This window comes from Manacus candei, unplaced genomic scaffold (assembly GCF_025592945.1).
Source record: "Manacus candei isolate 608988 ecotype Guabito, Panama unplaced genomic scaffold, ASM2559294v1 h1tg000005l, whole genome shotgun sequence".
NCBI classification, from domain to species: Eukaryota; Metazoa; Chordata; class Aves; order Passeriformes; family Pipridae; genus Manacus; species Manacus candei.
Window position 1 is genome coordinate 19,670,256 of NW_026138053.1, and position 26,850 is coordinate 19,697,105.

The window sequence follows — 26,850 nt, forward strand, 5'->3', positions numbered from 1 at the left end:
AGGTGAAAGAAAGCTCAAAGATCAGATGTTTTAGGTGCTATTATGATGGGTGTTTTACAAGGGCGTGCAGCATTCATGCCTGTAAGCAGTGAGTGACCTTACACAGGTGCACTGAAGTAAATTTTTATGATTATATAAGAATATATTGAATAGCAAATGCAATAAGGTCACACCTTAACCACTGTCAACAATACCAAGCATTAAAGGTGTCTGTGAGCATTAAGAGGTTGATGTAGTTTTGATTAATAGCCAGCACAGGGTATGGTAAAGCGTGATAAAGACATTAATAGAGTGGCTTTAGAGGAAATCATTAAATCATTGCCACTGTGTCTCTTTGGTTTGGCAAGAGTAAATTCATGATGGGTTTTTGTGGTTTGGTGGTTCGTTGTTTTTTTTTTTTTTGGTTTGGGGTTGTTTGGTTGGTTGGTTGGTGTTTTTTTGGTGTGTTTTGTTTTTTTTTTTGAGAACCAGCAGTTAAGCATTTATAAGGATAGCAAAAAGTAAGATTGCTAGACAATGCATAGCTGTGTTCAGATTTCTGCTGGTTTTTTTTGTTTTTTTTTTTTTTTTCCCTGAGAACTGGGATCTATTTCTACAGCTTTGCCAGCTAAGTACTGAGAACAGAGGTGTTAAAAAGAAAACATAACCCTTCACTGGAGTCACTGCACAAAACCCTCGCTTCTCTACCAGCTGGGCTTTCCCCTAGCAGCTTTCCTTTTCCTATCAGGGAAAACATTTAGGTTCTGCATGGTGGGCTTTTTCAGTGGCAGTTAGCACGTTTCCTGAAATATATAAATTTGAAATTTTAAGGTCTGTCCACAACGTGCCCTAAAGCCTTTAAGAAATTCACGTCTGTAGATTTACACTGCTCTGAGTAACAAAGTCTGTAGTATTGCATATAAATAAATAAAGCATTTCAGGCTTTATTTCATTTCCAGCTCCCCCTTCTAATCTCAAACAGAGATGTCTAACAGACGTGAGAAGATGTGTAATTTGTAAATGGGGTGTAATTTATACTGGTACTATTTAGTTTATCAGATTTATTAGCTTAAATAAGGGCGATGGAAAGTTCTGTAGCATGTGGTCACTGATGATGTCACTGTTAAAGGTAACTCTTCTGTAAATAGGTGACAAAAAATGGAATTTATTCCATTATGTTTGAATTTCTTTCCTTGTGCTCTTCAGTTTTGTCTTATTTATCTTGCATTCTGTTTAACTCAGAGTATTGCACTCATACGGGCTGCAGATTAGTGTTAAAATTCTCTTAAGTATTCGTGTATTAATGTACTTCATGTTTACAATATTGGTGAATGTTTTTATTTTTGAAAGTTAATTCTATCTATAAAAATGGCTTTATAGGGAGACCAAAATTCTTACCTATAATACAACGTCTATTCTACTGTGTAGCGTTGCACCACTTGTCAAATATGGGGTACCTGGTCTGCCCAGGTAAAGTCGTTTTTGATTCTTTTGGGAAGCAGCAGTTCTGGCAGGACACTGGGTATAGGAGGATGTAGAATTTCAAAATTACAAATAACTACTGAAAGCTGTAACAATTAAAGATAGTGGGAAGGAGATTGGACAGTGTTTGAAATGGGTTTTTTGGTGCCTTTAAAATAATAAGTCTAAGTATTATGAGCTAATCTATGCCTAATGGAACTTCATAGAGGTGCCCAGCATATCTGTCTATCAGTGACATACCATTAAATGTGTGGGGAAAGTTTTATATGCTTTTCATTTATATGTAAAAATATTATAAAAATGAACAAGTCAGATCAATCATCATAGTATTTTATAAGCTCTGAAAAAATACATTGATATTTTATTCAACCACTTTTTCCCTCCTCTTTTAGTTACTTACCATGGTTTGAGGTATACTACAAGCTCCTAAATACCCTGGCAGATTATTTGGCTAAAGAACAGGTAATTTTAGATATTCTATTTCTTTGTGGAAAATATTTTCCTTGAAATAGTAGTCACCATTTGAAATGCTGAAAAGGGATTCTATACTTTTTAAAAGTGTAAAATTTTAGTAGGATTTAGTAGCAAGTGTATTCATCTTACCGAAATTCAAAGAATCTGAACATACAGCTGCCACAGTCACTTGAATCCCCCATTAGTCTTAAAAAGCTGCTGAAAATATACCTTTGTAAAGTGTCAGTCTCAGCATAGACAAGTCCTGGGTGAAGTGTGAGCAAAGTGTCACATCACTGGAGACTTGTGACGTATCAACTGTAAACCGTAGATCTCTGGAACTATCTGATTATCAGCTGCAAACGCTTTTTGTTCAGAACTGTATAAAATATGATGTACTGTTTCACCCTTCATATTAACTAAAAACTACCTCTCATAATTCTGTCATCTCAGCTAGCAGGACAAAATTACTTGCAGCATTTGGTGAAGAATCATGATAGTTTACTTTGCATATTCATGAGCAATTAGATGTATTCCAGCATTACACAGCAAAGGAACCACTGGCATCTGCCTTTACTGGGAACATTAAAGCTATACCTTTCTGCTTTAACTGTATTTGTGTACTAGATTACAATTAAAAAAAAAGGCATCAGTATTTAGCCATATGCTCTTGACTGGAGAAGCTGACATTTCAAAAATACATGAAGTATAGAATAAGCAATAATTCTGCATTATAGTAAGTGGACTATAGAGAATGATGATATTTTATGTAAAAAGGAAATGTAGTAGGAAAGTTTGGTGTTAGCTGTGTGTTTCAATAAAGTGTTAAATATATATGTCTTACAAACACTGTAATGAGAACTTGGTTTGGACCCCAATTTCACTGCTATAGAAAAAATTCTTATTAAGGTTCTATTTGCAGAAGGGGATGGGTGTTGTCTTGATCACCAGTGCTGGCATTGCAGCTATTACTTGAAGCAATTTAAGTAGTAGAGTTTTATGTTTGTTGTTTTATATGCTAAGAAAACTGCTTTGATGGGTCAGAAAGTTTTAGCAGTACTGAAGTATTTTGTTACAGTGCCTGGTGCCACACCTGTTGCTGAGGAGGCTGTTGGAGGATGTTGCTCCCTCCTGGCCCCAGGCACTGTTCATCTGACCAAGAGCTAGACCCAAAGTCTTGTCAATTATCTTGTTTTATGTGTTCTGATGAAACATTTTCAGAGTGTACAATATAGATATGTAGCTGCATATTTAGTAAAACTTTGAATAGACATATATCCTGGCTAACAGTTTTAGGAAGATGATGTCCAGGATGCATGGACCAACTAGATATTTTTTCACAGTTTTCAGTTGCAAATGATGTGATTCATTTAAGGAGTATATGGGGAAACATAAGAGATTGCCTTAACTTGCAGATACCATCATTTTTTGAGATACAAAGCTGGCCTGAGTTTTATACTTAATATTTAGATACTTCACTGTGAATTACAATTGTTTTTGTCCTTAAATATTTATACTCTTTGGTAACATATAGTTTGATGTGTAGTAAATAGTAATTATTTTTTATATGATAATTAACTACCTTTTAAAAATATTCCCTACAGGAAAATGACTCAAATGATTTGTTGAAATCATTGTATAGCCATCCTGTGCCAAAGGCAAATGCTTTAGTCAGTTTAAGTGTGGTAAGTATTTTTTCTTTTTTATTCCTACTCTGATTACTGATTATGAAATAGTAGGTAAAGTTGAAACAAAAAGAAACCTCAACCCTTTGAAAGAGTAAATTTATGTTGCTTCCCATTATTAACTGGATTGGACAACCTTTTCTTTTTTTTTTTCCTTTTTTTTTTCTCTGTACAGGGTAGAGTTTGTCTCATATTGTTTTCTGAAAGTCAGAGTCATAAAGAAGCAGAAATTTGAATTTTGTTCTATGGATGAGAAAGTAAACTGAAGTGGGATCTGACAGTGCTAGAACTACTTCTTTGTGCTTCCAGCTGTTTCATGTAGACAATTTTGGTTTCTCCTGCTGTGCATCAGGAGACACTAACTCAGTTTTATTGCCTCTTAGGTCTGAATAGGTAGATTTGTAGGATTGGACAAAAGTCTGTGTAAGCTGGCTGCTTTCCCATCCTCCTTCCCCTTCTTCTAGTTTTGCTTAATCATGCAAAAATGCTGTAGGAAGAACAGTAGAAGTGCACTCTGTTACAGGAAGCTTGCAACACATCTAGGTGAAAGAATGTGCCCAGCCTACCTTGCTTTTGTGCTCTGACTTTCTGGGATGTCAGACAGGGCACTGAATCTATGGGAAGATGATGTTATTGCAGAAACATCAAAAAGTGAACCTGTCATTGTTACAGTTCCTAAAGTTTTAAGCAGAAATAGCATATGTTTAAATACAGTTGGAGAGCTTGTGTGAAATATAAAGCCCATACAGAGCCTCTGCTGTCTCCAAGGCATTGTGCATGTTCAGAGCAGTATAGTTACTGCACTTGGCAGTGTGTAAATAGCTGTTTCTTGATTGAACCAGCACAGTTTTCAGGATGAAGAAAGAAGGGATTTTTGTAAAGGCTTCCCTTACACACACACTGTAAGATGATCAGATTATTTATCTTGACCTTATTTGTGTCATTTCTTGTTAATTTCAAATCTTTTATTTTAGAACTGAAGCCAATACTTCCGTTAAAGTAAGCGCAGACTCTAGAAAAACCCTCTTATGAAGGCATAGACAAATGAAGAGTCTACCACTTTTGTTCCAGCAGTTTCTGACCCTTGCTGCTTAACATAATGCTACCTTTATTTTAATTTCTCATGTTTCAAATCCCTTGTTTTTTACTAGGCTACAGGGACCTAATATTTTCCCACCTCGAACAGTGCTAATCGACTGTAATTGGAAGTCCTTCCAGTCTTGTTTATTGTTTTTCACCAGAACAATACTGGGTTTTGAGGCTGCAGTTGGATTTTTTCCGTTGATAAGGTTTTTTTTCTTCTGTTGTCAGTGTAATGTTTCAGTTCCTAGTACCTTTGCCAAAAATACTTCTATATATCAAATAATATTTTTCTGCCATTAATTGCAGTATTAAAACCACTTATAATTTGGCAACTCCAAAATGCTTTATAAGATATCCTTCTAAAGTCCTGTGGTTCAGAAGGACATGTAGAAGTTTTAAGATTTCTTCCTTGCATTTCTTGCAAAGTGTTGCTCTCAGTGTTGCAGTTCATCTTGGATAGAACTTGCCCACCTCAAAATGAATGTGGTGGTGAATACAGCTGGCTATACTGGAACAACAAATTGCTTGCAGTGAAGTTGATACTTGTTAGTTTTTATTTCAATGTTGTATGGCTTTGGAATTGTTTTTTTTCTCAATTACGCCTTGTTCCTAGTAGCTTGTTACATCAAAGAGTATTGTAATCTTTCTAGCTGAACAACTATTGTCTAAATTCAAGGCTCTTGCCAGGGACAGTTGAGCAAATATTGTGGGTTCAGATGGGGCAGAGCAGGAAGGAATAGATTATCTGGACTCCTGGTGCTTGTTGGATCTACAGGCATCTTTGTTTTTGTAATGCTTAGTGCTGCAGGGAGCAGGGAAATGGTTATGGCCACTTTCAATTCTAACTCTGTGTGCCTGGTCTTTTGTATTGATGTTTCTTTCTTGGTCCTCATACATTGTAAATAAGCTGGACTGGAACCTTCAGTAATAATAGACTTAAAAAGAAATCATAGTCTGAAAAATAACTGTAGAAATGACATAATGAAGAGGCTTTTCTTTGTGCCAGGATCAGTGTAGTTCAAATTTCATGGTACAGAATTAGGAAGATGCCTCCCTCATTCACTCAGGTGTGCAGCAGGGTACATTGCAGCAGGGTTTGGATGGCAGCCCCCAGTGGTACGTAGGACTCTGTGTGTATTACTATGCATAAATAACATCCATTATCTGGATACATGGTGTTTTCTAGTAATCCTTGGTTAAGAGGACACCAAAATGCCTTGGTCCAGTTAGGGATCAAGTTCTCCTCTCACCTGTTGGTTGTAGTAACAAATAGTCTGCAGCTGAATAACAAAGAGTCTGCATTTATTCTAATGAAATCTGAGCTTAAATTTAAATAGGTCACTTTTCTTTTACCCATAGAGGGCTAGCAAAAGTGATTTTTTTGTTAGTTTGGTTTGGGTTTTTTTTTGTTTTGTTTTGTCAGAAAAGCTAACTAAGTCTGAATTCAAATATGGGAGAAATAAAAAGAAGAAAACTTATTTTCAGCCAGTATTTTAAACATGGAATTTTACAAGCATTAGAGCCAGCTTTGGCCTTTTTTGCTGAAAAACTAAAAAGTCAATTGTTCAATCTTTCTCTCGTCTTGCATAAGAACCAAGAGATGATTTTTACAAGTGAGCAAGTTTTGAAAAAACAGCCTTGTCTTGTATCGGTGAGTTTAAAAGGCACTGACTGTCTAAAGCCTATTGTAATTAAAGAAATAATTACTTGCTATCGAATATCTCTTGATTTCAGGCTTATTTGTACCTGTCCTTTGGGAGATTCTGCTCCTGCTTTAGCCTAAAAGAGCAGTCTGATATTAATGTGCCTTTTCTCTTTAAATCAAACTTCAGAGCTATGTGTGCATGCATCGTAATCCTTGAATTGATGAACAAAACTTGCATTTTCTAGTGTCCTTTTTAGAGAAAACTTTATGCAGGACAGCAACTATTAATTTAGTATCTCTTCCAAGGTCATATGTCTTCCTAAGGGAGTTCACAAAGATGTGCAAGGACTCCATACACATTATTTTTGCTGCTTTATGACTCTTAATGACTGCAGTAATGGCCTTTGCTTCTCATGGTTCTGGCTTCCTTTTCTGTTTAATGAATGAAATATTATTACTTTGTTAATTATAAATAATTACTTCTCTAAGTTATTAACTTCATTACTCAGAAATCTTTTGATAAATATTCTGTGACCTTATTACATATAGGAAATAATTTTCTATTTTCACTATACTTCTGAAGAATATAGGCATTCTGTCTGAATATTTCCCTGTTCTTGACTGGAGAAAAAAAAATCTCAGCTTTTTTTCTCTGTTGATGCAAAACAATAAGCAGTGATATTTATTGTGCAAGTGGTATGATGTTTATGGGATGCTGTTTTAAAGCCAGTTTTTTTCATTAAATTTTAACTACTGCCAAATGACCTAATTTGTGGGAAAAATTTTCTATTAAATGTATCAAACTGGTTTAATAAGTCTCCTACATAGACTTAATAGTATTATTATTTTTTTTTATTTCTTGAATGCAAGATACATTTAGTATCTTAATATCTTTGTTTTGGTCTATCTTTTTCAAGTTTGACTTGAAAACAAGCTATGTCTTTGTGTTGTTGATTGTAATTTAAAAAATGTACTGTGAAAATAAAGTCTATTAAAAATGTCAAAATTTTATTAAAAACAAATAAAAGCCAAATAGTTAATAATTATCATCTTTACTTAGTATGCACTAAGTTTTTTTTCTCCTTCAAGATTTAGAATAACATTCAAAATGCCTTAAAATTACTGAGCTAAATCCATGTCTGATAACTATTAAGAGCATTCGATTAATAAGAGTAATTTACATTACATCTGTTTTTAGTTTAATCCATTTTATATTTGCATCCTAGATGGCCTCAAACTAAGATGCATAAAATTGCTAATATATTTCATAAATGGTTGCAGAATCTCAAGCATTTCTATTAGCACATTTTTGATTCAAAGATGTTTGGAAAGAGAAGAGAATGTGTATATCTAGTAATAATATTTCTGTTCTATTCTGATTAATTTTCTCATGTGAATGATTTTTCTTTTCCATTCTAAATTTACATTCTGTCCTTTAACTTTTTTTTTTTTTCCAATTTTTAATTCAATGCTTAAGTTAATCAATGCTACTCTCAGGCTCGTGACAACACTTAAAGCTGGCTTAATTTTAGTGTTATTTCAAAACTGCAGCCCAACATTTTGTTCCCTTAGTTTGTGTGCTGTGTTGAACCAGAGCTTGTCATTTCATGTTGTGGTCTGCTTAAGTCTTTGTCTAGTAGTGGTAAGAATATTATTGGAAAAATGGCTATTTGCTTAAACAAAGATGGGGTTGGAAATCCTAAATGCTGGGTTTTTAAGAAGAGAATTTTTTTTTCCTGTGTGCATAAATTATCAATTATTTTTTTTCCATTGATTAGCACTCGTATTTCATTACTCCTGATTTAACTGGATTGCCAACAATCCCTGAAAGCGTAAGTATTCTGTTTTTATTTAACCTCATTCTGGGTTGGGCTGAACTTTTGCTTTTATCAAGAAGAGATTTTTTTTTTTCCCCCAACTGTTTTTAGAAGATGATTGATGTCTATTATTACAGCCTTTAGCTAGTAGTTACTGTTGCATTCATTAACTCATTTTAAAGCATTAACGGGGCATTTTTGACCACTGCTATATCCACCCTTTGTTCATAATTACTTGGCTTCTTTGCATTTATTGGGATTATTTATATAAAATATATTCTACTTCTGCACCTTGTGTTATTTGAATACTCGCCCTTTAAACACTCTATTGCTAAGCTGCAAATTCAGCTATCAAGACATGCGGTCATTTTTTTGTGCAGGAAGGCATTGTTTCAGGCTTTCTGAAAACATGCTGTACCTGCTTACACTTGGATCCTAACCAAGAGCCAGGAGCAGAGGGTTTTGGGAGTTTTTTTTTATTTATTTTGTTTTTATTTTCTTTTCTTTACGAAGATTTGTATTCTGTAGATGCTAAATTCTTGGTGGTGCTGTGGGTAGATTGCAAATGTGACATCTCATGCACATTCTCTATAACCTGTTCAGCTGGATAGCATCCAATAAAAGAGCTTCGAAGCTTTCTGGTTTCCACTCTTGCCTTTAAATCTGAAATTGAAATATGGATGTATAGATGTGCATTTATACACTTTGAAATAATGACCTTGGCTGGAGAGGAACGGGAGGGTGCTGGCAGCAGAGAGATCTGAGAGTACAGTGGTGGGAAGGTGTCTGAGGAGATGGCATGGCCCATGTTGCAGCCCAGAAAACTTGGGAAAGTTGCTGTATAGAGGGATGAAAGAGAGAACCCTTATTGTGTGGGCTCACTGGGAAGGACAGGGCTTAGTTTTTAAATGTATGTTTTCGTCTGTTTCACCTTTTGTGTTGAATTCCTCAAAGAGATCTCTTGTTTTAGCTTATTATTTGGGGTTCTAATGAAACATAATTTTGGAGGTTAGAGGGTGTGTTATGGGTTCAACTTGAAGAAAGGGTTGAGAAGCATCTGTGTGGGCCTCTGACTGATGGAGGATCTTGGGGTGGTGCCACTGTGAATTTATTTTTCTGATTCTGTGAAGGAAAGGTAAAATAATTTCAAGGTGCTTTTCTGTAATTATTTTTTACTCCATTAGTAAAAGTCTCATTCTTTCAGTATGAATCAAAATAATATGGAACTACTAGAGAGTTAGAACACGCAGGGAGTGAAGAGATTGGGTAATTGGAGTAAATTAGCAATAAAATTAATTTTTTTATTTCTTGTTGTAAGGTCCACGTATTTCAGGAACAGTAACTTTTCAGATGTTAACAGAAGGATAACTGTGACTGTATCCCAAAGATATATTGGTCTGTACAAGATTGCAAACTGTTTTTTTACTGCAGCTTTTGCAGCAGAGAATCAGCACACCGTTATCAACTGCAGTGTAAGAGGGTGTCCAAGGTACATTGGACTCAAATTCTCATGGTACATCTGCCTCTGACAATCACTTAAAAGTAGCATTTGAAAGACCAGAGTTTTTTTCTAAATGAAGTGTTTGTAGCCTTAAAGCTCTGGTTTTTCTCTCTTCCAAAGTTCTATGCATCATGGACCAATAATAACTATAATACTCCATGTATTCAGATTAATAATGCATTTCTGAATTTGCATGAAACTGGATTGTCTGTTGGATCTTTCTTTACCTTTTCAGTATCTTTTTTTAATTTGAGATTGCAATATGTCCAAAAAGGAAGTCACCCCACTCTGAAGGTTTTACTGTTTGTCTTGCCCTGGCTGTTTTTTGAGGTCTGCGTGACCTTGGTGCTGTGTGCTGACCACATCCAGAATAGACTGTTAGTCTGCAGTTCCACTGTTGATGTCTGTCCTTGGGCTGGGGCCTATCCTTGATAGACCTCCTACGTGAATGTTCAGTGATGTTGTTGCCCCTGAGAAGAGATGAATAATTGTTCTGGTAGCAGATATGATAATGAATATGTGAAATTAAATATTTTGCATATTTATTATACACTATTAGTGTATTTTCATACATGTTCTCTAGTGTTTACAAAAATATGCTGCTTTCCCAAGCATTTTTGCTGGTAGCTGTTTTAGCTTTAGCTTACTCAGAGCTTGTATGTCTCTGGCACTGTGCCCTGCAGAAATCCTGTTAAGTTCAGCTGGAACAGAGAGATCCCCCTCCAACTTTTTCTCTTTTTCTCCCCCTTTTCTGTTGTCTGAACTATAAATTGGAGGTGCTGGTGACTTTGCCTTTTATTAAACCCCACAGTGGGGTTCTTATCAGGGGTGAAAAGAGTGACTCCAGTACCTGCCACCAATTCTGGATGTTTGATGTCCTGGCACATACAGCTCAAGCAAAAGCTTGGTGTTTTTCAACAATCTGTTTTGGGGTGCTTGAAATGGAATAAAATGTGTTGGCTTTGGGAGAGGCTGGCAAAAGTAGCAATTTTATTAATGTAGCTATGACAGAACAGTTAGCACAGTGGTAGAAGGTGTGTTCCTGGGTCAGAAGTAATGGTCACCTTAAAGCATATGGTGCTATTGATACAGTCCCAATTTAATATTTTTCCAAAGTTGAAAAAAACAAAAGGGCAAATCTAAGTCACAAGTGTAACGAAGTGAGCAAAATGTTAATAACTTACACCACAGTTAGTTTTTCATTGGCTTTAAAACCCAATTAATTATTTTTAAAGCATAAAAATTTTAATGCAAGGGGATTTGTTTTAGCTTGTTTTTTTTTTCCCCCACCTACTAATTGAACAGAAATTTTCACACGTAATATATAAAATGTTCCACTTAGCTACTACTACTGTTGCTATATTGTAAACATTTTATTTATTTGAACAGAGAAACCTCACTGAATATTTTGTTGCTGTGGATGTGAACAACATGCTGCAACTTTATGCCAGTATGTTGCATGAGAGAAGAATCATTATTACCTCAAGCAAACTAAGCACTGTAAGTACTTCACACATCTCCTTTCAAGTAGGATATATTGAACATTTCAAAAAATGACCTGCAGACCTTTGTGGTTTTAGATATGTTCCACTTATAAGACAATATCTACATACTCTTCTAATATATGGTTTTAGTCTGGCTCTTGAAGTACAAAAGTCTGATTTATGTAAGACCTACTCAGGTACATTAAGTCAGGTTAATTATTTTTCTTTTTAGGAGATGAGAGTTCTTTAACTCTCCTGAGTTCATTTCTGTGCCTTCTAACCTAAAAAGAATTCTTAAGGGCTATTATAAGATCTTTATTATTCACTTGTGGCTTATTCCATTGGAGCTACTTGAAAGAAATCAAGGGTCCATAATAATAGCTGCTATCCTAACCTGGTAATAGGTAGATTCATCTTTGTTACAGTGGTTTGGGAGTGCACATTGTAATATCTCTGATTTGAAGCAGCTCTTCGGACTGTCAATAACATACAACTCAAAATAGCAGTTTTTTAATTAAAGGTTTTAGTCTACTACCCACATTAAATTTTTCTTTCTCTAATGCCTGCTTAAAATGCTTAATAAAAGAATGTTGTGTTTTGTTTTGTAAGTATTCCTAAATAATCAGATGTAATTTTGTTTTACTCTTCACAGAATCTTATAGGCTTTTAAAATACCCTATTTTACATTTGTACAGGACTGTCACTTTATAACCACTGTTAATCATAGAGCATAATCCTTATGCAGAATCTTAAGCCTATTAAGCTCAGTTACCTTAATTTTTTTTTTCAACATTACTGCCTAAAACATCTTGTTTAATATGCTTTCTGTGGTGGAAAATACTCTTTATATTTCTGAACACTGCTATTTGTACTCCCAAATAAATGAACATGAGGTTACAAGATTGGATACAGCACTAAAAGTTACTATTTTCAAAGACTTACAGGTGCCAATTTCCAATATATACATATGCATGTAAGGAATGAGAATTTTTGGATTCTAAATAGAGGATACAACTCCTTTAAATTTTTTTGAGTCTAAAGTAAATTGAAGATAAAGAAGATTCATAAAAGTCTGACAGGTTTTACAATCCTTGTAGGTAGTAGCAGTTATCTAAATGCAAACGTTGGATCATACAAGTAGAGGCCACATGAACAACTGAAAACAAGAAAAATAGTAAATGAATTTAGGCAATCTTCAAATTAGTAGTCTGTGATATACTTTTTAACCACCAAAGATTTTACTTCATCTTAGGAAATATTCATATTGTATTACAGGGTTTTTCTCTTCTCCCCTTCCTGAAATGGCTAGGGGAAGAGCTGAGCATTACAACACAGTAATAAGACTGCCTGAATGGGCAGATAGAATTTGAAGAGAAAGCTCTTTTAAAGAACCTGTCTTAGTAGAAGCTCACATGATGTAGCAAAAGTGTGGAGTCAGATTTTTTTTTTCCCGGTGTGCCGGTCTGGAACACAGCTTGCCATATTTAAGGGAAAAAAAAGGTAGAAAAAGAAAAGAAATATGCCATTAAAAAAGCTTATCTCCAATGATGCCCCAGTCAGGCCTCTTTTACTGCTCCAGTAGAGAGGAGATAGGAATCATGATGGCAGCTCTGTGCCTGTGGAAGATTCATTTTGCAGGTGGGCACGTGTCCGTCTGCTTAACACGATTTAGAATCGTGCTCTCAGCCTACACTTGGATCGATTTGAGACTTGTATTTTTTTAGACTGAACATCTCAGCTGGTCTCTATTGCTGGGATATGACAAGAGAAGATGAGGTATCAGAGTTAGTCTGCACTGATCTCTGCACCTTATTTATGTGTTCAAATTCCAGGCTCTTTGGAAGTCACTACAGAACAACAGATATAATATCCTGGTTGTGAGAAACCTTCACTTTGTAAACAATTCAGCTGTTTATTCCAAAGCTTTTAGTGAATTAATAGTCATCTTGCTGGTGTCATCACTTGAAAATAATTTATATCACTTTCCAGACATTGGTAGTGGCATTTGGATGTCCTGGAGAGTGTCCCCAAGCTGTAAGTGTAAACAGATTGCAGATCAAACCAAAAAAGATTGCAGATCAAATTCAAAAACCCACTTTCTTCTGGTTACTTTTTCAGTCTACTAACATTACTTAAGTCATAGCTAAACAAAATTACTGCCACATCATGTTGTATCCACTTCTGATATAGGATAGGGTTAATTTTCACTTGCACTAGTGAGTTATGATAAAACAAAATAAAAAAAACCAACTGGCTTTGATTCAGAGAACTGCTACCTGCTCATCTCTTTCATAAGCAGAACAGGGCTGATGTGTGGCTTGCCTCCTTACAGAGCAGTGTAGTTTAAAACTTAGTTAAATGCTTTTCAGTTTCACCTATAGGAATTTAATCAAATTGCCAAGAATGATTAAATGTGGCTTGGCATAAGTTATTTCTTCTTTAAAATATGGATTACTTAATGTAATACAATAAGCAAATGGAATATATCTGGACATTGGCCTTTACGAGCTTTGTGCTGTTTTATTATTCCATACAAAACACAGCAGACTGGTACTTTGTGTTGCAAAGGTCATGTTTTAATATTCTGAAACTACAGCTTGATACTTGAAAAGATTGTTTGTTCAAGAATAGTGCTATCAAGTACAACTTTCTGTTAAGGGAGTTGTGCCTTATCTTTGGGGTTAAGTGAATATCAAGTGTTTATGTCAGTTCATGAAGACTGGGTTGTGATGTCACCTTCGAGTTATCAACTCTGTTTCGGTTCACTATCTCAGGGCAGTGACTGATAACAAAAGGCATAATTCAAGGCCTTGCTCACTTTCTTCTTGCCCTTCTTGTGGGGACCAGGAATGGAAAACTGCACTTACTTATGTACAGGAATTCTTTGTCTAGCATTTCTGCCCTATATACTTCCATTATACTCAAGTGAAGGATCAGTCTGCTTATGGAAGAAAGCGGGGGGAAATGATGGTATACTTAAAAATGTTTACTTTGGAGGAAAAAAAGGAAAGAGAAAAGACTGTTGCCTATTTTAAGCGGATGACTAGTGTTTTTTAATTAAAAAAAAGAAGTACTGCCTTATCTTGAGAGTGTGTTTCAGCTTATATTTTATTTCAACCAAGCAGGCTTTGTTTTTTGAGCATCATCAGATTTTTGCAGTTGCTGTGTATTCTTTGCGTCTTCCTTTAAATTGATTTTCTGTGGTTTTATCCCCTTGAAAACTCCTTTGGTGGAGATATTCATCTGCTAGCCTTTCCAGTTACTACCAAGATATAAGTGGAAACTTCCCGCTACTCCTTTCTGTTATAGCTTCTGGGTCATTATTTGCCCTAACTGTTGATTCTTTTATTAGCTTGACTTTCCAACCACCTTAATAATGTGATTATCACCAACCTCACAGCTTGCTTCAGGCTTAGCGTTTAGAGTGAGATGGATTCAGCTAGCCTGAGGATTATGCTCTGTAAGATCTGTTTGTAGCAAAAATTACCATTTCTGTCTTTTGAATGGTAAACTATGAAAGAGAAACAAATTATATGGTTTTGGATTAAGTGAAAGGATGAATGAAACAAAGGGATTGATCTGTTCACAGAAGTGGTTGTTTTATTTCACTTTAGCAGTGAAAAAGGAAGACCTTACCGAAATGTCATGCTGTATGTTCTTGCACAGCACTGTTTTCTCACGTTACTGCATCTGCATGTATTCTTATTAGTTGCATGGAGCTGTATGAGTTTCAGTATAAATAATTTTTTAATTCAGTCTTTCTATAAATTATTAAAGTGCTGGGGTTGGCTTTTTACAGGAAGGCTGAACTACAGCATTGATTTTATGCATGCTGGAGGCAGGCTCTAGATGTTTCGGCCCCCAGTGCACCTGCTGTGGTAGTCTACCAGAACATCATACCACACTCTCATGTATTCAAAGCAAAGGAATAAATCATGATTTTACAACAGTGCATCAGTTGACTTATTGCTGTTTTGTGACCGGAGGTAGGAAGGATTGCTGTTTAAAGCCATGTCATCGGTTCTCAAGTCACTCAAGCATGAAAGCTTGTCATATGCCTCTGTAATTGTACCTCACCAGTCTCTCCCTAACTAGTCAGCTGGGGCTGTGTGTTTCGTCTCAAACACCCGGCTGGCCAGTGTCTGACAGGAGCTTTCTCATCATTCTGTCAGTAATATGCTAACTAGCTTGTATCTTCTGTGGCCTACACTGGCAGGTGGAAAGGATGCTACACTTTAAAGCAAATGTCTGAATGTTTTCTCCACTTTGACCAGTATTTGTTTCAGGTAATACAAACCTGATGTGTCTGAGAGCATGGTGGTTACAAGTTCTGCACTGCACTGGCTGTAGGTTTCTTTAGTGAGCCCTACAAAAACAGTCAGATATGTCAAAAAAAGATACAGGGTTTGTTTTGGTTTGGTTTGTTTTTTTGGTTTTTTTGTGGTGAAGGAGCATTGAATGTAAAGTGACACACAAACATACATTTGTGGAATCACTTTTACTGTTGCTTACATGCAAAGAGAGCTTTTTGCAGTTGCCCTCAGTTGCCACAGTGAGTTGGACTGAGCAGTGGTTTTGTTTTCCTTGCCTCATTAGTGTTGTTCAGGTCACACTGTCCATTGCTTCTCAGGCACTGGGTGGACACAGAGGCTCCCTGGAGAATGTAATACCAGCTACTAGAGAATGGAAAACACCTCTTACTCCAAACATATTGACTTTGTGAATCCCCTCTCTCCTTCTGCATCTCAAATCACTGGGGTGTGGTGTTGGAGCTGTACACTAACAGTGTGTGTTAGTGTACAGCCTGGAAAGACAGAAAAGCTCCTCTTTTGTGTTTCTGAAATCAAAGCTAGCTATTATGGAGTTAGTTCTCTGGTGCAAACTAAGGATCCAAGACAGTGGAACAACTGGCTTCATACAGAACTTCCATGTTGGAGAAAATAGTGGCATTGGGAGCTGTCATACAACTTAGTGATGTCCTCACATTACCTTATGCTAGGGTGATGCTCCCAGTTCTGATTAAATGGACTATAGCATCTCATTTATTTTAATTGTGCATTGTAGTGCAGTCACCCTCTAGAAAAGCATTTGTGAAGTGTATGGCAGATCCACTGTAAATAGTACTGTTCCATTGTAAATAATACCATTCCAATAAATAAAAAACCTATAGATTTAAAATTTAATTTATATCTCAAATTCATGTGACTTGGAAATGTTTGAGAACTAAATTTAGTTCTTAGAAATCAAGAAATGGATGGGAATTTATCATTAACTTGCAAGGTGGAATGGATATTCTGATGAAACTGTGCTCCCAGAAGCATAATTAGAATTAATTTTGTAATATAACCTCAATTAGACCATTTAGTCTGGAAGTAAATGAAGAGTGGCATTTAATAATTTTGTATAGTTCAGGTGTAAGCATGCTAAGATGAACTGTGCAGAGGTGTGTGTCGTAGATGCAGTTAAGGTCCCATTGGGACACCCATAGGGAGCATATTTCCAACAAGGAAGTTGCAGGATGTCAGTATGGAGCAAAATGTCATTAGGATATACATCCAGATCTGGAAAGCTCTCTGTCTTAAAGTTTAGAGTAGTTTTCCCATTGCCCCAGCATATCAGAATAAATAACTGTTGAAAGAATTTGTGAAAAGAAGTTGAAATGTGTGGTTTAAAATTCTTTTTGCTTTAATGGGGGGAGAACCCAATAAAAAAATTGCAGATTGCTATTACCTGCCATCTATGTAAAACATGAAGAACTTTACCATGGGGTTTTATAAAAAAAAATAAAAATCCCAGACTCCAAACAGAACCCCAAAAATCCACACCGTAGAAGAAAAGCACATAGACAGAAAGACAGATATACAAATTTATTTCAAAATTTAACTTTTCACTTATTAGCATTTTCAGGAAAAAGAAAACTCCAAGATTGAGTTGTGTCTTTTTCCAGTTCATAGGACCTTTGGCAATTCAGAAGAAGCTGAATAAAATGCTGTGTAGAGGCAGGCGGGGCCTGCTGTGGGCACGTGCAATCTAAGAGAAGACTTTAAGTACTGAGTCCTTTGTGGTTGGGCTGTATGAGAACTGAAGGGGAAAGAGTCCATATTTTCTTGAGCAGAACTGTCTCACCCCCTACAAGAAGTACCACTGAAGTAATTTGGTGGTCATCTGAAGCAAAAGAAGTGAAGAGTTGCTGAAGGGTGTATGAGTGTAATATCAGCTCTCCTTCTGGTGTTGTTGGGATGGCAAAATTTGCCCTTTTTACAGTTGCTACTGCTTTATCACTCTTTTTTTTCCAAAATTCACCCGTGACAAGATGAACTGTAATATAGTCGGTAGTTATCTGTACTCCTGCTCTCACAGTAAGTTGTCTGTCACCTATTCGCAAGGAAGTTGTTCCATACTGCTTCCTAATTAGTGTATGGCAGAAGGACATGCAGTGGAGTTACTCTGGGGGAGGAAATGTTAATAAAAATTATTTTTCTGGGAAGTCTCGTTTCAGAGGTGAGAAATGTTTGCAGAACTCCAGTAGCTCTTCCTCAGTGGAGGTAGGTCATAAAATAAAGGACAAAGGAAAGGAGGCATGAGGAGACGGTCAAGTAAAGGGACACAAAGATGCATGTTTATGGTGCTCTGTGTTTTTGTGAGAGAGGAAGAGATAATGGAGTTAGGGAAGAAATGAGTGTCAAAATGAGAATAAACAAATTACCAAGAATGTACAGAGATGAAATGAGGAAATATGAGGAAACTCCAATTATTGAACAGATGATACAAAGAAACAGTTAATTATAGGATACATGAATACCAGAAGAGACATATTAGTGAACCTAATCTATAATGTTTTGGGGATAAAAACTGATGATTAACTTCCAGAAGTTTTATTTTAAACCTATGAAAAATTGGTTTTCATACCATTGTGGTATGAAAATGTTGAGTAATTGAATGGGATTACATGGCTTTTCTGTGCACCCATACCTACTTTGTTATATACATAACTGATTATCTGTAAAAGTGCCTGTAGGTCCCTGGTGTAGGCACAGTATGCCAGAGGTATTCCTTGTTGAATGCTCACCTGTCTACTACCACTTCAGTTTTATTTTCTGCTCAGCTTCTGTTATCAGGAAACATGTCACTCCTGGAGCCATAGGCAAGGAACAAGCCGTGTCTGCAGTCCTTTCTTTTCCCTTCCAAACTAATGCACAAGAATGATGCCATAATGCTGCTTTGTGAATCAAGAATAGCAAAAAAGAATGAAGTTGATTGTACATGAAGTGCTGTCAAATTCATGAGTAACACTCATGTCTTCCCTTTCCTTCCCCCCAAAAGAACGATGAAAGGAAGTGAATAATACAAAAAAACCCCACAAACCCAAAAAACAGCAATTCCAGGAGAAAATAAGTTTTTAGATGTGTTTTCTTTTACATCTTTAATTTTCATAGTGGAAAAAATTAAAGTTTTCATCTGTGAACTGGAAATACATTTCCCTTCCTCTCTCTCCCTTCTGTGAGAGAGGAGAGCTGGGGGTCTCATTTTGCCAACAGGAGGAAAATGCATTATGGCTCATTTAAGGCTCTCCCTCTTTATGTTCTTCAAGATTATGGGGATGGCAGATGGAAAACGATTAGCTAGGAGCAAAATTAAAGAAATGCATAGAAGTGGCTTTGCATATCATGGCTTGGACAGTATATGCTGTTGTCTTTCGTTGCTAAATTTTTTTTCCTCAGTGATTTCTCACCAATGCCAGCAGAATGGACTAAATTTATTATTTGGTCCAACTGTTTAATCTTTCAAGCTGGGAAGTGATTATGCTTTGTTGTAAACAGGCAAAAGCAAGGGCTCCATTCCCACTTTTACTACCTAGCAGTCTTCTCGAGAAATGGATGGGAAGGTAGGTCTCCACAAATGTTAAATATCTGTTATGGGTTTGGGACCTGATCTCATTCCCAATCAAACAGGATTTAGATGCAGTTGCCTCTCTAAAAAAGTTGATTGTCTTATAAGTTATAATGAGGTAGAGGAGAGGCTTCCTTTCACCTGTATAACTGTTTCCCTTTTAGGAAGCAGAAAGTGTTTTCTCAATAATTCCCATGACCTGGGAGTATTAGGGTAACAGGAATAAGTTGGTCCAGGCTGATGGTAAATACTGGAATTGTGGTAAAATGGTGACCCATCCCCTACGATATATTGCTATAGGTATTAATAAGTAGATGAGATAACTAAACAGAATCTTGGACATCTTTCAACATATGTGTGGTCAAGGCAGTGGGAGGGAAGCAGTTCTTTGGCCTATTGGGACTGTGAGGGGGGAGGGAGAGAGCACACCAGTACCCATTTCTGGACATGGTGTTGACAGAGATTGACAGTGTTTGATGATTTTTCAGGAAATGGTTTTATCACAGTAGTTCTTTAGTTGCTTACAGTAGATTTTGAAAGGTTGTATGGAATCACAGGTTAATTTTACTTTAGCATTTGCTTAACTTCTGTTGCTGTTTTTGGCTTGCTGACAAGATTCTGCTAATCAGTTTCTGTCTTTCTAGTTTGTACATTGCAATGTGTGCAAATCTTACTACCTATGTTCTTCCTCTCTCTTTACCTTTGGTTATAGAAAAGGCTTTGAGGAAAATAATTTATATAGATAGAAAATAACTTCCAGGTAAGTTTTGTGCAGCATGTTTTCATGTTACTTATTGAAATGATGTGAATAATAGGTATCAAATAAGCATCATCTATAAGTCTGCAGAAAATCTTCCAGCTGAAGTAGTGTGGCTCAGTGTTTTAACAGAAACTAAAATTAGAAAAAGAAAAAAAGAACAGAAAAAGGGACCAGTCCCTTTGAAATACAGAGTAGAAAGATTCATTGGTAGAAGTGAGCTTTGGGGTAACAGATACCCACATTAGGATTACTGCATCCATGTGAAGGATGGGGAGGAGCTGCAGTCTTTATGTACCCAGGAGCAGGTAAAACTGCTTTGATCAAGTCTTGAACTAAAACTTCTCCTACTGTTCCTGTTCAGCATTGCATAGATTTTGAACAACAGTCTTCCCAAGTGGCTGCTTATTGCCATAACTCCTCATTGTCTAGAATTTGTGCATTATTTGTGCGTATTTACTGTCACTCAATAATGAATTTTGCTAACAAACTTTGTAATGAGGTCTCACACTATTTGGAGAGACTGTATAATCACCAGGCACATAGTTCCAGATTTTTTTTCCGGAGACAAAGATAAAATTATGGTACCAGAATCACTGTAATACTCTGGAGAAAACACCAGATACTTTTCTTGCAGGATGAGTGTTGATTCTGGCTGCAATGTCTTATCAGAAGAGATCAGAAACAGACTGAAACTTTCAGTTGTACTCAGTAATGTTAGTAAATTCAGTACTGATAGAATGGGACAGAAAGCTTCTTTTCATGTCCAGTGCAAACACTGGCGATTTCGAAATAGATTTCTTTATTAATTAGAGGGTTGAATGTTGAAATTTTTTGTTAAAAGTTGCTCTTAACTAATTCAAGTCAGTTGACTCATGCCGTTTATGTAGTTTAAAACCACATTATTTAAACCAATTTTAAAACCATAGTTAGATTTATTTTTGAAAACAAAAGTTTTTTAAACTAAGAGACATTATTTGAAATGGAGAAAACCAGTCTAAAATATCAAAGTTGATGGAAGCAAAAATATAAAAGTTCTGTTCAATGTTGGCAAATGGGTTTCAGCCGACAAAAACTTTACTTAAAAACTGCCTGCCCATTTTATTACGGATAGAAACACAACTCCAGTAGGTCTTTTCCAGTGCAGTGAACTACAGGAGGATCAACATCATTTGTTTCCTTAAAACTCATAATAAATTATCAGATTTGCAGAAACAAGGTTCTGCAGCACTCTTCTGCTATAGTTTAAGATTTTTTAGCAAACTGCAGAGCTGAGCAATGACATAGTAGTGTGCATACATAAACATATAGCAAATTTTGTTGGATAGAAGCTTTTGCCTTTACATAAAACTTACCTGTAAAAAGTATCACAGTTCACAGTTGATGTTATCTCCAGTTGTCACTGGCAAGATAAGTGGGGTAGTACACATTCCTGAAGGCAACTTCAAGATACTTTAGGATAATGTCTACCTCTCTATGAAAAGAGATTTTTCTGATTTGTGACATATATTTTCCTATAATTTCTTTTTAAAAAGAAGGTGAAACTTAAGTCCTTTTGGAATAGATAACAATTGACAGACTCCATACAGATGCCTTTGTCCCTAAATAGTGTAAGGATTTGTTTTCTGCAAAAATATCCTCACTTGGTCAAGACTCTCATCATCTCGTTTCTTCACCTGGGAGTTTGTGCTGTGCACAACCTGCCTTACCACCTCCCCCTGCAACCTTTGGTAGGGGGTCTGCTGGACTCTACCTGGCTCTGATAGCAAGCACAGGTGCCACTGGACACCCCCAAATCCAGTGTTGCATTTATAGACCTCTGAATTCTGATTGAAGTGATCGGGCTCTACCTGGTCTCTGAATATTCCTTAAAACATGCAGTATTATTCCAAGATTTACAGCAGCTACCGTTGTATTCAGAGGAGTGGATGTGCCGATTAAAGAGATAGGTTATTTGAATAGGCTAATGCATTTGAGAAATGCAGTCACACTCGAAGCAGTAAAAAAAAAAGGTAAAAAAGGGATTTTTCCAGAAAGTGTGCAAATTTTAATATGAAATCCATAATTATCAGTATTTGCTTAAAGGCAGAATTTGCAGAATATTAAAATGTCACACAGTTTGAAGAGCAACAGAATCCCATAGCTGCTTGTATTACAGGGTGTATGCAACAGGAAACTATAAAACATATTCATGGTATACTGAAATGTTTGGAAACCTACTGCAGCAGCATAGATGGAAATGTTGAAATAAGATGTTACATGAGGATGTTATTAAATAGAAAAGCAAGGAACAGTACAACAAAAACTTGAGGTGCAAGTAATCAAATCTTTACCTTTCCTGCTAGAAATAAAAAACTTAGTAGATTTTAAAAATTGCAAATTGTAAATAGATGCTAATGTGAGAGCCACACTAAAACACAGATTATAAAACAAGTTGATAAAACTTCAAATATTTTTAAGGAATTAAGCTCTTCCTCTGTTAAGTGAGAATTAAAATATAACACTGACATATGTGTAAGATAAGGAAATTTTCCTCATGCAAATAATATATCCATCTTAATTCATAATTTAAGAATGCCTATTAAGAGGAGGAGGAGACAACTGTATACACTGGGGATATCCTGTATAACTGTATGTTCAGCTGTGTTTCGGTCTGTGATTGAAATACATGAAATTCTAATTTTTATATAGGTAGTTATGGTTTTAAATTTCTATAGTATGTACAATAGTATGTGAACATACAAATTAGTAATTCCATATACATTTGGAATAAACGAGAAAAAAACATGATGCTGAGCTTGACTGCACTATCAGTAGTGTTAGATAAACTACAGAGAGAGAGAATATGGAAATAAACCTTGTAAATCCCACTGTGTTGAAGAGGGATAAGATACTAATTTGTTTCTTCCCCCAAATCAATCTTAGTAGGTACACAGTAATTATTAAAATAGCCATTATTAGAAATATAAAATGAGACTAATTGTGGAGGTTTAATATAAGGCTAAGAAAGGAGATGTTAATCTGAAACGAAGAGTTTAAATACAGAATTATGATATACTTGGCTTTCTGTAGTGTAGCTGTCAAGCTCGGGCAGTTTGCTGGTCAATAGTGACATTCTGTGTGTCAGTGAACAGAGTCTCCTGATACCTTAACCTGCAGTTCACACATTACTGAAGCTCCAACTGTCGAACATTCAAGTCCCTTGGTACTACTGCAGCTTCCAGACTCTCCTGACTGGCTCATGTTTCATTCTTTGGCAATTTGCCCTAATGATATCCCTCAGGAGCTTTCAGACCCTCTTCTTTTCCATATTTAATCGTGTTATATTAATCTGAGCGCTGAGCAAACTATGCTGCACAAATTGTAATTGTCTCTGATTTCTGCTGCACTGGTCTTATAATTACTTTTTTTTCATTTTTACTGTAAAAATACATGTACAAAATTGCAGTATCATTTTTATTTACAAGTCTAAATGTCCAAGACAGCCAGAGTGTGAAAGCTTTAACTGCTGATCTGTTCCACAAAGAGGTGGGGTTTTTTTTCCCCCTCTAAAATCCATAATATTTTAACACTTGCTGTATGGACAAGATTTACATTTTATTTTTAGCTCTTTGTTTTGTTACTGTGAAAGTACATGTCTAATAAACAGCGCTATTATCAAGTTAAACTCAGATAGTGATTTTGTCGTGATACAAAACATCAGGACAACCTTGTCTTTTTCCATAAGCTTGGTGTCCTCTATATGGGGCATTCTCTTTTAAATTTTTTTTTTCCTTTTCTTAATGAGGTTTGGAGTGTTTTATGTACTGGATATAGGCTTCCTTTTTTTTCAACAGTCTTGACGTTTTCTCACTGCTGTAGCTCTGTGCCTGAGATATATATAATAAAATATTAAAGTATTAATATTCAGTTATAATAAAATAACTGAATTTGAAAGACTCCTCCCTCATAGGAAGGTGAGTTTTGGTAGATGAAATTTGAATTCTTTATGTATTGCAGATTATTTTGTTCACTTGAGGAATGAACTTGACCATGTTTCTAATGAATTCCATAGTTGGTTGTTGGTTTGTTTTGAGGGGAGGGTGGGGGTTGTGGTGGTTTTTTGTTTGTTTTAGAAAACCAAGAGATGTCCATTTTGAATGATAAGCAGATTGTTGCACCTCCTTACTTGGTCAAAGACTCCTTCGTTTTCCAGTGATGCTTATACCAGGCTTGGCATTTTCTGCTTTGGGAAGGGAGTTTTGGGAAATTGTAATAAAGTTGCTTTTCTGTCACAGGGGATATTAATTCCAGATTTTTTTTTTAAGGTAGTTTTTTAAGTTTGGAAATCAAGATAGTGACACAAATAGCTTTTAAGTTTAGTGCTATTCTGTAGTTTCATGCAGGTTCAGATCAATTCCAGTTGTTAAAAATAGCAGAAATGGAGACCAAAAAACTCTCTTGAGTCTTTCCCACTCGTTGGAGGTGAGTGCAGCTAGGAGGCACTCCAGTCCTGTGTGTCCATGGCAGTACTCACATTTGACCATGACTGCATCAAGTAATTCATGATTGTTTCCCTTTTTTCAAGGAAATAGCTTAGCAGGGAGGGCTAACTTGACTTGTTAGCCTGACTTCTTGCAGGTGTTGTACTTGTATGCATGCATACATCAGAGTTCTCCGTAGATGTGTTTCAGCAATAAAAAATAATATTAAAAATTAAATAATAAGTGGTTTGGAGAAGTTAAGATTCTTGCATGTGTAAAACTTAATTTAAGATTTTGTATTTTCTTTTTATTCATGGTTTTTTGTTGCCAATTCTGTGTGTGTATTTTTATTTTTAGTTAACTGCTTGTGTTCATGCGTCAGCTGCATTGTTATATCCAATGTATTGGCAACATATTTACATCCCAGTGCTTCCTCCACATCTTCTGGACTACTGCTGGTAAGACAGCTAACCTGTTATCCCCATTTCTGAGATTCTGACCTGTCTTGTAAACCTAACTGATGAAAACACTAACTAGTTATCTGACTGAATACACAGGACCCAGTTTATGAAAGCACTTAAGCCAATGCTTAAATGATGACTTGAACAGAGATTTTCCAGCATGCCTTGATGTGGTGTTTGAATTGGTACCATGAATTACAGTGCTGATTACTATTAATGCAACATTTAAAATCACATTTGTAAAACTGTTCCTGTTTTGTTGTTAGAGAATTCATTCAATAATTTAAATGTGTTAAAGTTTTCTTTATTTATTTATTTTGAGATAAATGATACTTACAGAAGCATTCAGTCAAAAACCCGATCAGGTTTTTTAGAATCAAATGTTAGTAGGCATCAGTGTTCCCTTTTGGTCTATACAATACAGTGATTTAGTATTTGTATTTTAGGCTCAGCCAGGCTCAGGCTTCTAGCCACCTTCCCAAAAGAGCTTAAAACTCCTTTTGGTACTTCCAAAATTTTCAGTATAAGAATTCTGTTCTCTTGATTTCTGTTCACATGACAGACTTTGTGGTTTTGGCAAGTTTTTAAGCTGAACAAATCGCTTTTTGAGTCGCTTCTGGCCCTTCAAGAGGGTGATGTTTCCACATGCCTGTTTCACAATTGCAGGCTAAAAGATCTACTTTCTTTTATTCATAATAGTGGCAGAGATACCAAATGAGAGTTTCCATTAAAGAATCTGCAACAGGAACCCCTGGAGATGTTCACTTTAACTAAACCGTACGAATCTGTTATGGAAAAAATGAACCATTTCAAGCTATTTTAGAGATTGGGAATTATTATTAGATATAAAAACTGAGACCAACTCAGATGCTTACCAACATAGTCTGTTTTCTTCACAGAAATAAATTATACGTTTGTTGGGCTTTATGTTGTTGATTTTGGTTTGTTTTTGTCCCCCCTTGGATCTATAAATATGTTGCTGTTCTAACTCCACCCTCTCTATTGAACTTTTGTTTTCAAACAAATTCTCTCTATGTTTCTTTAAGTCTCTTTGATAGTTTTCCCTCAAGTTTACAGTATTTGCCCACTGTATATATTTTTCTGTGGTAGTTATTACACTTCATGTGTATATTATTTATTGTTTTAGAAATCTATTCTTCTTCCACTCCTCCCTTTACTTCCAACTATAGCTAAGCCTTTCATCTTTAATGATAGTTTTCTTTTGAAGAAACTCTGTCCTAATTGTTTTTTCTTCCTGGCTTTGATAAAATGCACCAAGATGGAATAGAGCTTGGATGTATTTGTTTAGTTTTCGTATTATTTCAGCTTACTGACAGGAGCTTTGTAATTTTTCAGTATCATCCATAAATGCTGTTCTCAGAAGGTAGATCAACACCTTTATTCAAGCTGTACCCTGTAGAGTGCATCCTGAATACTAAAGATTTTTTTATTTCCCCTTCTAAGCACAGATAATGTTTCCAGAAATAATAACGTTAGATGCTGTACACAGCTCCTTGTGATGATGATAATAGTTGAGATTCTAGGTCATTGTGGCATGACCTGAGAATTTTTTTTACTCATTAAAAAGAAGCATGGAGTTTCTTAAACTTGTAAAATTCATTTATATCCCTTTTTATTTTTCACAGTAGTACAATAGAGCAGAGAAAAAAAGTTTCCCTTTTTTAGAGTTGTTCAAATAGAAACATAAAGTTCATGAAAGGAAATGCACAATTGATGAATTTACCACAGTAACTATAATTCAGACCTTTTAACTCAGATTTTTGTGCATTTACATTTCTCTTTCTGTTTGTGTCTGGTTTGAATGGTTCTTTTGTGAGATGGGTTGGAAAAGTGTAATAAAAACACATCAGTTACTTAACTTTCCTCATGTTCTGGTGTATTAACAGTAAATAAATGTTCTCCTCATAGGTATATAATATATCAAGTTAAAAAACCTTGATGAATTCTTAAGGTCAAAGTTTATGATAGGCCAGACCTAATTTGCAGTCCAACGGGATCATGTCAATTTAAAATTAATAAAAGATTTTTGAAATTATTTTTTATTGGCCACTTTTTAAGTCATTTTGATAAACAAAGTTCTTTTTATAAAGGTGCTTTCTTTCCTTTTAGCTCAACATGCATTTTCATAC

At 35.7% G+C, this 26,850-nt stretch overlaps 1 protein-coding gene across 3 annotated transcripts in view; it reads left to right on the forward strand.

Moving 5' to 3' along the window:
• DENND1B (DENN domain containing 1B) overlaps nt 1-26,850 on the forward strand; it is a 156,856-nt gene that overhangs the window by 72,846 nt on the left and 57,160 nt on the right. For 2 of the 3 annotated variants that reach the window (XM_051804427.1, XM_051804443.1), the window contains exons 6-11: nt 1,854-1,923; nt 3,519-3,599; nt 6,274-6,333; nt 8,106-8,159; nt 11,035-11,145; nt 24,597-24,697. In XM_051804427.1, the coding sequence (XP_051660387.1) occupies nt 1,854-1,923; nt 3,519-3,599; nt 6,274-6,333; nt 8,106-8,159; nt 11,035-11,145; nt 24,597-24,697 (477 nt within the window). The remainder of the gene's footprint in view (nt 1-1,853; nt 1,924-3,518; nt 3,600-6,273; nt 6,334-8,105; nt 8,160-11,034; nt 11,146-24,596; nt 24,698-26,850) is intronic. The other variant, XM_051804434.1, reaches the window with a different exon arrangement.